The sequence below is a fragment of the Dermacentor albipictus genome, chromosome 5 (genome assembly GCF_038994185.2).
Source record: "Dermacentor albipictus isolate Rhodes 1998 colony chromosome 5, USDA_Dalb.pri_finalv2, whole genome shotgun sequence".
In the NCBI taxonomy this organism is placed as follows: Eukaryota; Metazoa; Arthropoda; class Arachnida; order Ixodida; family Ixodidae; genus Dermacentor; species Dermacentor albipictus.
In genome coordinates, this window is record NC_091825.1 from 81,617,087 (window position 1) to 81,631,541 (window position 14,455).

The 14,455-nt window shown below is 43.8% G+C and overlaps 1 protein-coding gene across 1 annotated transcript in view; it reads right to left on the minus strand.

The window, feature by feature from the left end:
- The window catches only part of Rme-8 (receptor mediated endocytosis 8), a 168,592-nt gene that overhangs the window by 52,213 nt on the left and 101,924 nt on the right, over window positions 1-14,455 (minus strand). Inside the window, exons 27-30 of the mRNA XM_065442886.2 lie at window positions 12,039-12,151; window positions 10,147-10,225; window positions 7,009-7,144; window positions 1,808-1,992 (exon numbers count right to left, since the gene is read on the minus strand). Of these exons, the coding sequence (XP_065298958.2) occupies window positions 1,808-1,992; window positions 7,009-7,144; window positions 10,147-10,225; window positions 12,039-12,151 (513 nt within the window). The remainder of the gene's footprint in view (window positions 1-1,807; window positions 1,993-7,008; window positions 7,145-10,146; window positions 10,226-12,038; window positions 12,152-14,455) is intronic.

Consider the following 14,455-nt stretch of genomic DNA (forward strand, 5'->3'; position numbering starts at 1 on the left):
CTACGATTGTTGCATACACAATTGCCACCAAAGGTGCCACGCCTACTCCTCAATCTGAACTGCCTGCGCCAAAATGGACGAGTTTCTGCAATTGCCTCCTGACTTCCTCCTCTGCTGCTATCTGTGAATCAGCCAGGGCTGATGGCACATGTGAGGTACCATAGTCCAAAACAAGTGGCACCACTCAGGTTTTTCATTCTTGCCATATTCAGCTAGCAATATATCTGTTCAAGGTACAAATGAAAAATTATTATGGAAGCCAAATCTTTCAATCTAGCTCGACTTCCTTCCGTTAGAGTGCCTTTAATTATACAAGTCTGACGAAGCACCATTAGATATTTGTATTGTCCAAAATTTGTACCACCCAGAACTACTCAAGCTTGAACATTAAGGCAGCAGAATTCTTTTTATGCAGGTAAAGTCATGACCAAAAGATCAATGCACGATTGTCGACCAGTTTTTTCAGACATGGTATAAACCACAAAAATGTCTTAAAACCAGGCAGTTTATTATGCAAGGAAAAAAAATTTATTACTTTTTACAACACCATCTGAACGAAAAGCTTTTTAATAGATTTTTGCTCAGTCATGCACATCAATACCTTCTAGGTGACATTTTGTTATGCAGTAGTTGGTCATGTCATGTTCCCTATGTGTATAGTGTGTGTCGTTACTTTGCAATATACATTGTTTGTCACTGAGCATACATTGACAGCACTTAAAACAGATAACTGCAATGAAATTCTACTTTGCTTAAGTTGGCTAGAACTTTATATAAGTGAGTGGTTTAGACTATTGAAGCAATCTTGTCTATGCCATAGGGCTGGCAATTGTCTAGTTCTTGGATTTGATGCTCTTAAATAGCACCTTAGCAGACGACATGGCCACCTGGTAGTAAGCAGATACGTACATTCCAGAACTGGACACCGGTTCTCAATGTTCTGGCATTTCTGGCAAACAAAAAAGCCAGCGTTTTTTTTTTTTTTTTGTCACAAGCTTTTTTAGATGCATCCACTGGTGTTTCAGATGTACAATTTTGTGTGGAGGCTGCTCTTTAGGTATGTGCACTTATCAGAAAAGGCTATTGACATAGTCAAAAATTTTATTGCAGTTAACATTTAAGTCACACTATGAGAAATCAGTTTGGCAATAACTGCTTCAGCATGAGCATTCTCTGCTCCTCCCAGTAAGCACACACATGAAGTTACCAGTTGAGCACCTCTACAAGAAATAAGCTCAAATAACCTGCATAATGAAGGAATAATTCTGTCTCAGTTCCACTGCGAGCTATGCGGTGTGCAACCTTTACTAGGAAGTGACCTATACAGCGAATGGTTTTGAAGGACCCAAGCACTTCGTAATGAAGGCACTTGACTGTACTACAAAGAAGACCTAGAGCCAACCACCAACAGGTTTACATGCCCAAAACACTCAGCTCACTCGCTACTGCAGCACAAGTACAGTATGCCGACAACTTGATGACAGCTCAAGTGCTTGCATACACCAGCCCAACAAATGTGCATAGTGCGTGGAACGCCATCTAGACGACGCAAAATGAAGTTAAATTACAGAATTCACCACCCCAAAAGTGTGCCCTAGGTTATGAGGGACATCATAGTGGAAGCCACCCAAAGCACGGTACACGAAAGTTTTTGCATGTTGCCATCATTCAAATGCAGCTGGTGCAGCCACGTATCAACCCTGTGACCTCGTGCTTAGCGGCACAATGCCGTAGCCATTTGGCCACCATGACAGGCCCAGACACGACAGGTTAACACAGGTGTTTTTGCTCGAGAAGCTCACAGTACCTGGAGACCGCCTTCTCTGCGCAGCTCCTCAACATTTAGTGGCGAACAGCTCAGCGTGTGCCAGGCGGTCTCGATGGCCACGCCCAGCAAGGGTGTGGCCTTGCTCCGCAGTTGGGGGTCGTCAAGCTCCGACTCCATTAACCGCAGCAGCAGCCCATAGCCCGCATACTTGTACGGCTCCAGCTCTGTGCATCAATGTACATTGCACTGTGAAGCCAAGCCCAGTCCAAGTATCAGCCACAGAAAAAGAGTGCTTCTTTCTGCACACAGGTTGTTGGGAATGAAACAAGTAACATGGTCAGCTTTCTCTTTTCTCTCAATCTTTTTTTTCATCAAGTCAGTGATGCCAACTCAGACAAATAACCTTAGGGACTACATATTGTAATGATTACTGTTCAAGCTTCTTTTTTTTTTTTACTTCATCACGCTGGGTGGCCAATCCCAGCTTAAAGGGGCCCTGAACCACCCCTCGAGCTTGGTGAAATAACATAGTCCGCGGGTAGCCTACGTTTTTGTGAACATATCAGCCAAGTTTTGCTGTCTTACGCAGTCCGTGAAGCTCGCAAGCATAGCGCAAAGTCACCTTTTTCTCAAACGCTCTCGTTTCAAAAACCCCATGCTCCTCGCTCTTTTCTATGTGATTTATTTCGTCATAAAGCACACTCCAACACGCGGCTGCTATTGGTCGCTGCGCTCGGCTACACCGCGGCCGCCGCGAGGTGCCGCCACGAGTCCAGTGGCTAAGCGCACTGCGGCTCTCCGAGGACAGTCGCGTTTGGCTTACGTTTAGCGTGACATAGGCACCAGATCGGAAATTTGAACTGCGCGCCCCGGTAACGTCTCTGCCATAGCCTTCGCAGTGCAAGGCATTGGAGGAGGAAGGGGAGCGCAACTGAGGCCGTGTTCGATTGCCGATAACTCTGCTTCTGCTGAACGCATTGAAGTACTTTTTGTGGCAAAGTGGTTCTGAAATAGCCTATCTTCACTTACATATGTCTTTCTCCACTTCGATAAAAAGCGGTTCAGGGCCCCTTTAAGCGACATGCGGTGGCGTGGTGTGCCAATAACAATTGTCCCAGGTGACAAAATCACGCAAAACCAGCACTATACAATACATACGAGCTGGTGAAAAAAGGCAAAAAGAATCGACCTGTAAAAGAATTGTTACAAAACCTGGCTCCAAGTTACCCTTCCATTTTTCATCAGCTAAGTAAGTAATGCACAAACAAGGCATAGTGCCAAAACAGATGGTGCATATCACATATAACAAGCTAGTGGTCATAACGAAGAGATTTTGACTTTCCCTTACCGATTTATGCATCTTCAGTAAAATTTGTGCCAGTTTTAATGAAGCATATTTCATCATTTTACCAGATGCAGCAAAGTTTTACAACAGCCAGGAAAGAAATACATTGATCAAAAGCTTTGACAAATAACCCTGATAAACAAGCTCCACAAATAGAAACTAATCAGAATATAGAAGCTGGAAGATCCTGCAGCTTCTACAAGACCACTTGATCACACTGCTAAAAACCACATACAGCCAGTACCAATACGCTCCCATACTTTTCGCCTTCTGTCCTTCTGCCCATACTTTTCCCCTTCTGTACTTCTGTACAGTCGAACCCGGCTATATCGAACTCGCAAAAAAACGCCTATCAGTTCGATACAGAGCATAATTCGATATAAGCCTGCTAAATAATTGGATGTCATAAATGCACATACCATTTATAAAATCACTTTATTGATGAAACTAGCTTGCATTGATGAAACTAGTCCTGCATTTTCTTCTGCTTGGGCAATTTCGCTGCATGCGAGGCACGCACTTCCCCAAATTGTCTAAGGAGTCGGAGCAGCTGAGGCCGCAACATTCCGCTTTCGCACAGAAGCACCGGACTAGTGCGAGCGCACTTCGGAGGATGTGGGCCAAAGACGGTCGTTGCTTTCCTCGTTGTGCCCATTTTCAGTTGTGCTCGGCACGATGTCGGCAATGTAGTCTTCGTTTCCGGGCTCTACCGTGGTCGCGACACCATCATTTGCGCTCACTAACTCGCGCACCGTTGATTCGTCAACAGCTTCCGGAAATTCTGACAGCTGGCTCCAAACCTCGGCAACAACGACAACGGCTTCGTCGCATTAATCAGAATTTACAGTCATCACCGAGCACGCGGAAGTCGGTACGGCTGAAGCTATTTTGGATGAACCACTCGTACACGGCCGTGCATACGCGTCGGGCGCCACGGGCACTACGGGCACCGGGTCGCGAGTTAGGCCGCTTTAGCCCTAATTTCCCCCTTCAAGATCGTGCCGAGAGTGCACCTCGGAATCTTGTACGTTGCAGAGACATCCGACTTGTCACCGCATTCGACCCGGTTTATGATTTCGAGCTTCACGACGAAAGGCGAATTCTGACGCTTCATCACGGCAACACTGCGGGAGAAGGCGCACACAATGAATCAGATAAGCAGCGAGACAACTCGCACTTTCGCCAACTTGCATGACGAGGGCACAAGAGCCTCTGATTGGCTGTCTGGGCAAGCGCTGCAGGCGGGCGGGCCAGGATCATTTTTTGTAGGGAGGTGTCGGCGGCTCCGAGGTAGCGCGGTCGCATAGGGGGAGCGGTTGGATGGAGCCGCGCCGCCGGGTTTTCCCTTCACCACGAGGGAAAGCCAACTTCCGGGGGCACTTTCCGCCGCTTGACGTTCGATATATCGGGAGTCGCTATTAGTTTTGTTCGATGTATGCATAATTTTTGCTATATATACTCATTGTAACTATACCGTGTCCATAAATTGTTTGATATAAGGAATAATTCGATGTAAACGGGTTCGATATAGTCGGGTTCGACTGTATAATTTTACAAGCCCTTCTACACGTGAAAGAAAGGCATAGGCTGGGAAGCTATTATAGTGAACTGTCCCATAGTAAATGATGACAGTGGCAAAGCATAGTGCCATAGTCACACAGCCACCATTTTATATGAAGTGATAAAAAAACGTGAGTGTGTACCTAATTTAGACAAGGGTCATGTTCAGGAAGAACAGGGCAGAGACAACACTCGAGGACAGGAGTACACAAGTTGAGTGTCATCTTTCAGCTCGAACACAATCATAAACTACCCTCTATTTAGAAGAGCACATAAAACATATATACATACGGAACCACTTCTTGCAAGCTGTGCACTTTAGGTAATAACAGTGCATGTGTGTGCATTGTTGAGCTTTTATCAGGTGGTATAGTAGCATGGCAAGCGGTATAAAGATGAGCCCATTTATCATAATACCGGTTTTAACAACATATCGGATCTAATAATGAGCAAACATGGCACCGTCCATATTTATACGTGTTCTATGGTAAAATAAACTGCTTACTACAATGTTCCCATGCCACATTATTGAATATAATAATTAAACCTAGCTACTGGGTGTCTGCGACGAAAAGAAAATTATACTCACGTTTTACCTCGTGAACGTGGGTTGCGCAAAGCGTACGAGTGCTTTCCCCTTTTTGTGCATTGCGTATAGAATGTTTGCATTGTGGCAAGCCACCTAGCACGTTCCTAGGGAGTCTCCTGGGCACGCCTAGCCCACACCTTTTACTGGCCTTGCTCAGCTCCTGCCCTGCTTTGCAGACAACTTCGGGGTTGATTGAGTCCCGCTAGGCCTGCAAACACTTGCGTTGCTGCATCCTTCTTGCTCGGTGCTCGGCCTCTCAACTACCAGACGAACCTGGTACATCCGTAGCACACAGAGTTCGTAGAAATTGCCAGAGGAGGTGAAACCAGCACAGCTACACCTACCCTCCTTCTCCGCAACGATCTGCCTCCTTCCTTTTCCCCCTCTGCCACGCACTCCTCCTCTCCTCCTCCAGTGCTCGCTTCCCTCTCCCAGCCCTGCAGCCTCTGACTTAATCACGCCGATTTCACAAACGGGGCAGATATGCTTGCCCGCAAGAAGATATCAAGATTCTTAACAAGAGCTGCTGCACCACACCTACATGGTGTGCCATGTACGCCGCCCTGCATGACTTCGCTGCATCTAATCTCGCATGCATCTGCCTTGCACATCTTCGAAACACAAGTCAAAGGGATGGGAAGGAGACAGGAGAGAAGCACGCAAGGTACACAATGTGGTGGCTCGCGTTTTTTTTTTCCAGGGTTTAGCTTCCTTTTTCCTTTCAGCACAGACACCCAACCTTATTGTAGGCAGGTTTATATTATGATACAACACACATAAATGTTCATGGTGCCGAGCCTGCTCATTGTTGAATCGAAGTATTGTTAAATCTGCAAACTTTATGAGTGGCTTCGACTGTACTTCTTTTTTTGTCTAATTAAAATATTTGATGTTGGACCTCTCATTTTCTTTCTATGCAACCCAGCTATAACAATTATCGGTTATAGCAATGGAACATCCTTAGCGCTTGAATACTGTTATAGGTAGGTTCGACTGCAGAAGCATGGCGGCCATTCTGGACTGTCATCTATGAAGCTGTTAATAAGAATTAACTGCCATGCACCTCACGAGGCCAGACAATGTCCATTTGAAGCTTGCTAACAGTGAGCAGCAGGTGGCTACCATGACTTGTTAGCTTCCACAAATTTCGAGAATTCTAATCCGTTCAATCCAGTAAACTATACATAGGTACTGCATGTTGAAACAATTTAGCTTAGATGTAAAATTTGTCTAAAAAATCTAGGGATGGTCTAGTCCTTGCTACATTTAATTTGCAGTTAATCTTACAGTAGGTAAGATCATTCCAGGACACAGCTGAATGTGTAGGACATTGAGGGCCAAAGTGTGGTTCTCTGTGGGTTGATCTGTGTATCACAGCCAATCAGACAGGCTGTAAGGGCCACTTTACCAGGTACTACTGTATAAGGCTCTTTTTTGCATTTTGTGCACTTTATATTGCATTAAATTTCTTGCTGAGCTACAGATAAACATGCTTCATGACATGTTTGTTATTAGCCATTTTTAGAAACTCAGTCAGTGACTGTTTCTTAGTAAAGATGGGGAACTGTCAAAAGACATTGGAAGCACAGTCAACGGTGGTAAAATATGCAATGCCCTTGCTTGGCACGGCTCTTCAATGGAATAGTTCTTCCTCGAGGCTCACGGGATATATGTTTGGCCACCTCTGGTGTAGGACATATGCCCGATGCTTTCTAAGAAGCCGTCTTGCCATGTGGGGAAACAGACCTTTAGCATGCCGGCTGAAGAGAATGGCCTGTGTCTTGAGCAGCAGCTGAAGGTTGATCGGGTCGGGCCCATCAAAGCAGCGTTGAGTCTTGTCAGAGAGCAGCTCGTATGCCTTGTTGACTTTCTCGAACTGCTCCTGTCGGTCCCATCCAAACGAAGAATGCATTACTCAACACTCAGTACTTGGCATAAAAAAAATAAATAAAACAAGATCCAAGCTGCAAAGTACATCACTGCTCGGGAATATGGGAATATAGAGATGATAACAGATACCTTTTGAAAAGAACTGCGGCTCAAGTATGGGATCAGTAATAGAAAAAGTGAGACCATAATGTGTTTAAATACGAGTAGTATAGAGGCATTAGTATGTAATCAAGGAATACAGGCCACTTACGGAAATATCTTGGAAAATATCTACAAAGATTCCACAGCTACCTTAATTCTACACAAGAAAAGTACGAAGATACCTATAAAGGGATCACACAAGGAGACATAATCTCTCCAATGCTTTTCACTGCGTGCTTGGAAGAAGTATTCAAACTATTAAACTGAGAAGGCTTAGGTGCAAGGATTGATGGCGAATACCTCAGCAACCTTCGGTTTGCAGATGGCATTGTTCTGTTCAGCAACATTGGAGACAAGTTACAACAGATGATTGAGAACCTTAACAGAGAGAGTGTAAGAGTGAGGTTGAAGATTAATATGCAGAAGACAAAGATAATCATGAATAGCCAGGCAAGAGAATAAGAGTTCAGGATTGCCAGCCCGCCTCTAGAGTCTGTGAAGGAGTACGTTTACCTAGATCAATTACTAATTGGGAACCCTTATCACAAGAAGGAAATTCACATAAGAAGAAAAATGGGTTGGAGCGCATACGACAGACATTGTCAGTTCCTGACTGGAAGCTTACCATTATCATTAAAAAGGAAGGTGTACAGTCTGTGCATTTCACCAGTGATGAAACATGGCGCAGAAACTTGGAGACTGACAAAGAAGCTCGAGAACAAGTTAAGAACCACATAAAGAGCAATGGAACGAATTCTAGGCATAACATTAAGAGATAGAAAGAGAGTGGTTTGGATCAGAGAGCAAAGGGCTGATACCTAATTGGCATAAAGAGAAAAAAAATGGAGCTGGGCAGGTCATGTAATGCACAGGTTAGTTAACCGGTAGACCATTAGGGTAATAGAATGGGTGCCAAGAGAAGGGAAGTGCAGCTGAGGACTGCAGGAAGACTAGGTGGGGCGATGAAATCAGGAAATTCGCGTGCCCTAGTTGGAATCTGTTGGCGCAGGACAGGAGTAGGTAATTGGAGATTGCAGGGAGAGGCCTTAGTCCCGCAGTGGACATAAAATAAGCTGCTGCTGCCGCTGATGATGATGATGATGAACACAAAATTGCCAACTACATAAAACACATGAAAGCGGAAAATTGTCACCCACCAGAAAGTATCCCAAAGCTACGAAGGAAACCCACCTGGATGTTTCGGAAGGAAAGCTTTACAGTTGAAGAGGAACCTGGTACCAATGCCTCACTGGCATTGAATGCAAGCATACATAATAATTTTTCCCTTTAATAAAGCTTCAATCACTTTGTGGGTTTTCCACAAAACTGATTTGTCATTCATGAGACACATTTCCAACATGTTTTCAGCGTGCAGTCACCCAATGTCAGAACATCCATCACATGCTGGACAATAACCACATTGCTGTAATTGCCCCCATGTATAACGTGGGGTATCAGATTTAATTAATGGTCACAAGGAACACATTTCAGCCAACGTTACCGCGCCATTATCATACAATGTAGGAGAGGTGTGCAGAAGCCAAGTAGCAACACACTAAAGATATGTCAAGTGTTCATAATGTGTGGCTGGCTTCGACGGTAGAAACTTCACATTTAAGCATTGCATTACATTAAACTGGAGCACAAAATATACCCTTTTGCTCCCTGATGAAAACAAAATGTTTTCATTTTATTCAAAGAGGCATAAGTGTTTATGCCCTTCAGGAATAAAAAGAGTGTCATGTGACAAGCTGTGTTAACACTAAGTGCAGTACAAGTTCACTCCTGTCAGCACTACACCCAATTAAAAGGGCAAGTGTTTAGTGCCCAAACTTAATAAGCGACAGTTGAAAACTGTAAGTGTAGCGGGCCGACGTCAGGTGGCGTAGAGTCATAGGCACGAGACCGTCGGCAACTGTGTAGAGCAGCAGGCACAGGACGGTACGCAACGGTGTGTGGGGGGGGGAGGAGGGGGGAGGGAAAACATGGAAGGCGTGTGTGCGCGGTCGGCATGCGGGGAGCGCGCAAGAACGAACTGAGTGAGTGAAGTAATCGGCGGAGCAAGCCGCGTGCGGTGCAGCGGAACGGAACGCAGACTGCGAGTGTGTGCGCGTGCGCCAAGGATTTCCCAAAATAAAGAACATGCTTGACAAATCTTCAAGTCACTTGGAAAGGCAACAGTTAGCTTTGGTGTAATGTTATCACCCGGTATAACATACCTTTCTTATAACAATACACAACCACCATTTCAGTTACAAGGCACTTCCAATACACCAAACTGCCTTTCTGATACGTTACCAATCTTCTGATATCGCCATGCTTATACTTTCCTTTTGGGGGTCGGCACATAATTGCCTTTTGTGCAAGGTGTGAGCTTCCACAGTCTATCTACCACTGCAGGGTTATAACCCTTTTTTTTTAAGCCTCATTTTAGCACTGTATGCTTAGGAAGAACATCAGCAAGTGTGTCAAGGAGAGTTCTAAAGCAGTCCCAGGAAATTAACAGCCCAAAATGCTGTCAAGACACAAAATACGTGTAAAGACAAAATTAAATAAAATTAAGGCGACACACATGAAAGCTGGTAGTGGAAAACCATCATTAGCACGAATACTCACTATGGTTATAAAATAAGTACATTTAGCTGTTTGTGAATATGCTTAACAGCTTGACAAAGATGTGATCTTGTAAATGAAACTGAAGCATGGCATGCGAGCACCAGTTATGTGGCCTTATTTTGTAATGAGGAAACATCAGCACACAATGCAAATTTTAAAAGTAGCTGCAGTCGTATTTTCCAAAGCTGACATGCAAGAAAAAGCAAGCAATGGTAAGTGAGAAAATCTAATGCTTACCCTTCCTTCGGGGTTCTTGTCAGGGTGATACTTTTGAGCAAGTCGAAAGTAGGCACGCCGAATAACTGAGTCATCTGACCTGCCCAGCCAATGAGCAAAAGATTAAGAAACCTGGTGCACATACATGTTCACACAGATGCTCAATGCTTTTAACTCCCAGGTTCTCTCCTGGAAAAGCCAAATTTCCAAAATCTTTCTTATTTAGACAATTTTCCCATGAAATATTCTCTTCGAAATATGTATTAATTGCATGGTTTATCAACCCTTAATTCCAATAAAAACATTTACCGAGATGTCAGCACGGAGTTTTTTTCAACATATACAAAAGTCTGCAATAGAGTTCTCTGCACTCATGACAGCAAAACAAATGTAAGCTATAAAATGATAAGCAATGAGCAGTTATTAGTGGAACGAGCTGATGCGCATGACTTGTTACTGCAGAGAACAGCATAGTACACCATGAAAGTAAGGTTCGTTCTTGGCAGGATCGATGCAAACTAAAAGAGCACAGGTAGGGCTTACGGGTGAAAGGGTTAACACAGAACATTTCCATTACCTTGACCTTAGCAGAAGAAGAAGAAGAAGAAGAAACTTTAGTAAAGAATAGAGAAAAAAAAAGAACTTAGCTTGAGTTACTCTAGATAAAACTAAAGAGGGCCCTTAAAGCTACTTTGAATTGCTTGGTTAAACATAGATAAAGGTAATGTTAAATTCACCACAAGGGCTGTATGCATCAATGCACAGGCACATGAATCAAAAACAATAACAAGGCATATTATGCTCACTACAGATAACAAGTTGTCACACTTTTCACTTATCCTCATAGTGCTCTGTCCGCTGCTGCCATCCCATATTTAGCACCACCGATACAGTTTCAAACACGAGACTGGTGTGAGGTACAGCAGTACTTTGGTGAGCTAAGAGAGGGAACACAGAATTTATGTTTAAGCAATAATTACTAATCATATGTAGATTCGAATCTGACGTGTTGATATGGAACAAGTAGCTTTCCCATTTGAGGTTTAATGTCACTGAACTGTTTATGTTGGAGATGTGCATTTAGCCACTGTGACCTCGAAGGCGATTTCAGTGTTCCCTTTCATGTTGCTCAAAAGGGGCGCACATACTATAAACACCCGTGTATATTACAACATTTTCTTTTCCAGATTCTAGCATATCCAATGTATGCCTTGTATTACACGCAGAACCAAACGAGCTTCAGCCCAACTTTGCAGTTACTGTTTCTTTACAGCCACTGTCATAAGGAGGTTTCCTTTATTATTGCTCATAATTAGTGTTTTCAGTGTTGATTGATGTCACCTAGCTCTCTTGTATTACATCTTTCATTCCCATTGTAAGTAAGTTTTCCTTGCTAGTGCTTTATGCAAATCAAAACTCCTTTTTTCCTATTTTTATTGCCCCCAAATATCGGCGAATTACATTTGGGTCTGTATTATGTAAGTGTTTCTATAGTTTATAGTAGTAGTAGATGTATATAAATTGAGAAATCTACGCAGGTATGCAGGCTCTTACTGCTGCTTTGCGAAAGAAAAAGGCCACAAGGCCATCGCCTATCTGAAGCACTTGCATGCAGTTTCTCTTGAAAGCCTACGAGTGCTGGATAACTTGCCAACGCCAAGAAAAATTGCAGTTGTTGCACGGATTTCATGCAATGTGTGAGTGAGGGCACCAAATGTGGTCACTCGGCAAGGGCATGCTGGTGCAATAAACATTGGCTTTGTTCACTCGGTAACTCAAGATTTGGCTAATTCCGACATTTCATTTCCTATTCTGTGAAGCCCGAATTAAAATGCTACTGATTGAAAGATAGAAATTTTTTTGTGCCATTACTCAGGAGGTTACGGAGCGCAGTGGTAATGGCAATTGCTGACCTCTGCTCCTGTGTGACGCCCAAGGTTGCGCAGGCCTCCTCCATGGAAAGCGCCGGCGGTTTGCGATCCAGCTCCTGTCGCCATCGCTCGAGCACATCTCGCAGTAGCGCTACCTGCATTATACAAGCCATGCCATAGACCTTCATAAGCACAGCCACATAAGTCAAACCCCTGGACAACCAAAAATAATTTTGGACTTTAAGATTTCAAAATTAACGTACGAGATCAACACAGAAGCTAAGCACGTGACAATGTGAACATACTTGAAGCTTTGAGAGCTTCCCCCAGCACTTCAAACATCTGCCCACTGTGTTATAAGTTCAGTTGGAGATTTTACTTGCCGCAGTAGCTTAGTGGCTATGGCGTTGTGCTGCAAAGCTTAAGGTACCTGGTGCAGTAATTTCGATGGGTGTGAAATGCAAAAACATCTGTGTATTTAGATTTCGGTGCATGTAAAGGAACCCCGGACGACCAAAATTCATCAGGATTTGCCCACGACGATGTGCCACATACAGTTAAACCTCAATACTATAACAAACTATGCAAAATCTGCAATTTGCTTCACTATATCAAAATTTCATTGTACTGAAATTCCACCTTTGATGCAAATAACTGCAGCTGTCGATTGATTTTTTTTCCAACAAGCAAAGGGGCCGCAGAATTTTCCGAACTATAGGGAAATAAAAAAAAGCAAATTTGAGAAAACAATTCATTTTGATGAATTTGGGAGTCAGCAACGAATGATACGGTTTCATGCCACGTCGACGATATCTTTACATAGGCGGTACAAATTAAGCGAAGCCAGCCACGCTTTTGTGTGCACTCCGCCCCTGCGACTGATAGCATGGCCTGCACTGGGACGATGCTATCATGAAAAGCGCCGGCAGCGGGGAGTGAATGATTCGTCTGCCTCTTGCTCCAACGGGCCACCGAAACTCGAGATTACACAACCTCCAATATTAAATGCGCGGGAAGACAGCTAGCATGATGCCACACCCTCTCGGCACGCCCACTCTTTCCACACCCTCTCGGCACGCGGCTGCATATGCATTCAGCAGCGCTTACAGCCATGTGCAGCCACAGCCGATATGCGCACCAGCAATCGCGAAACGCCAATTTACCCTCCCCTCCCCCGGCCGGCCTTCACGTTACCGCACAGAAAGCTCCATTTCCCCTTTCCCTTTGCTCACGCGAAAGGCGGCACCGTCTTTCTTGTCCAACCCTTGCACACTTTCATTCGCACCTAAAGCACAAAGTGTGCGAGCTGCGATAGTACTTTATTGCACTTGGACTTTACACAGAATATATGATGCGGCTTCACTTTGGCAGGTCGCTCTTGTCGCACCGCGCACAATTCGAGAAGTGCGTTTGCAAGCAGTTGCTTGTAATTCGATTATTTGACCATATGCATCCGCGCGGAAGCTTGCATTTATTGTCTCGGCATTTCTTTGCGGCGTAAGCAAAATTTTGTTCCATTGAAATTGCATACAAATATAGTTTGTTACATTGAGGCTCTAAATGAATAGCGTTGTATGGACGAGAGGTTATGAAAAGTTAAATACTTCGTTATATCGTGGTTTAGCTGTATTCGGATTGTGGTTTTGGCCCGTGATACTCTGGAATTTAATAAAATAATAAATATTATGTTACACATTTTGACAGGAAATCAGCGGGCATCGAAATTAAAACTACCTAGGTGTATTTGGTCATGCGGGGGGGCGTGAAGGACATGTTGAGTGTTAGGGAGAGTTCTATAGTAAGGGCAGGTGCCATGAAAGCTGGATATACCGTAGTAACTGTTAAAGAGACAATAAATAGCAATGTTAGGTTGGGCAGGATTGGTAAATAACACTTCCAGAACACCAGGTATGTCAGTCTTATCATGAGCAATGTCTTTGTAAGTGGTAAGACAGAAAAGATGCCAAGACAAAAGACGGGCTCAAAATTCCTGCACGAACTTCTTACGATGTCACAAAATTTGGAAAGCATCTGAACACATCGAAATGTGATGGTGCTTTTCTTTGGGCATAAACTTCAAGGAAGGAAACTTTGTTACTTTGCTTTCTCCGCTAGTAGCTAACATTTTTTCATCAAACTAAAGGCAAATTAAGTTTTTAAAAAATAATTCACCAGCCTAAAAAAAAGGCAAGTGCTGCTCTTTAACATCCATGAAACAGCTACCAATGCAAAATTGCAATCTCATATCAAGCCACCTTCACTCCTTTAAAACTGCTATGCTGAAATATACCACAAATAGTTTAAAGTACAAGAACAGACAGGAAAAAGACAGGTGCCTAATTTCCAAAACTGTGGCTGTTTTTGAGTTGTTGCCAACTGCTGCGTCTACTAGTATTCATGATGAATTTCAACCAACTAGCCCGCCTTACCATCCTAATGAAATTCACCAGTGCATGCTC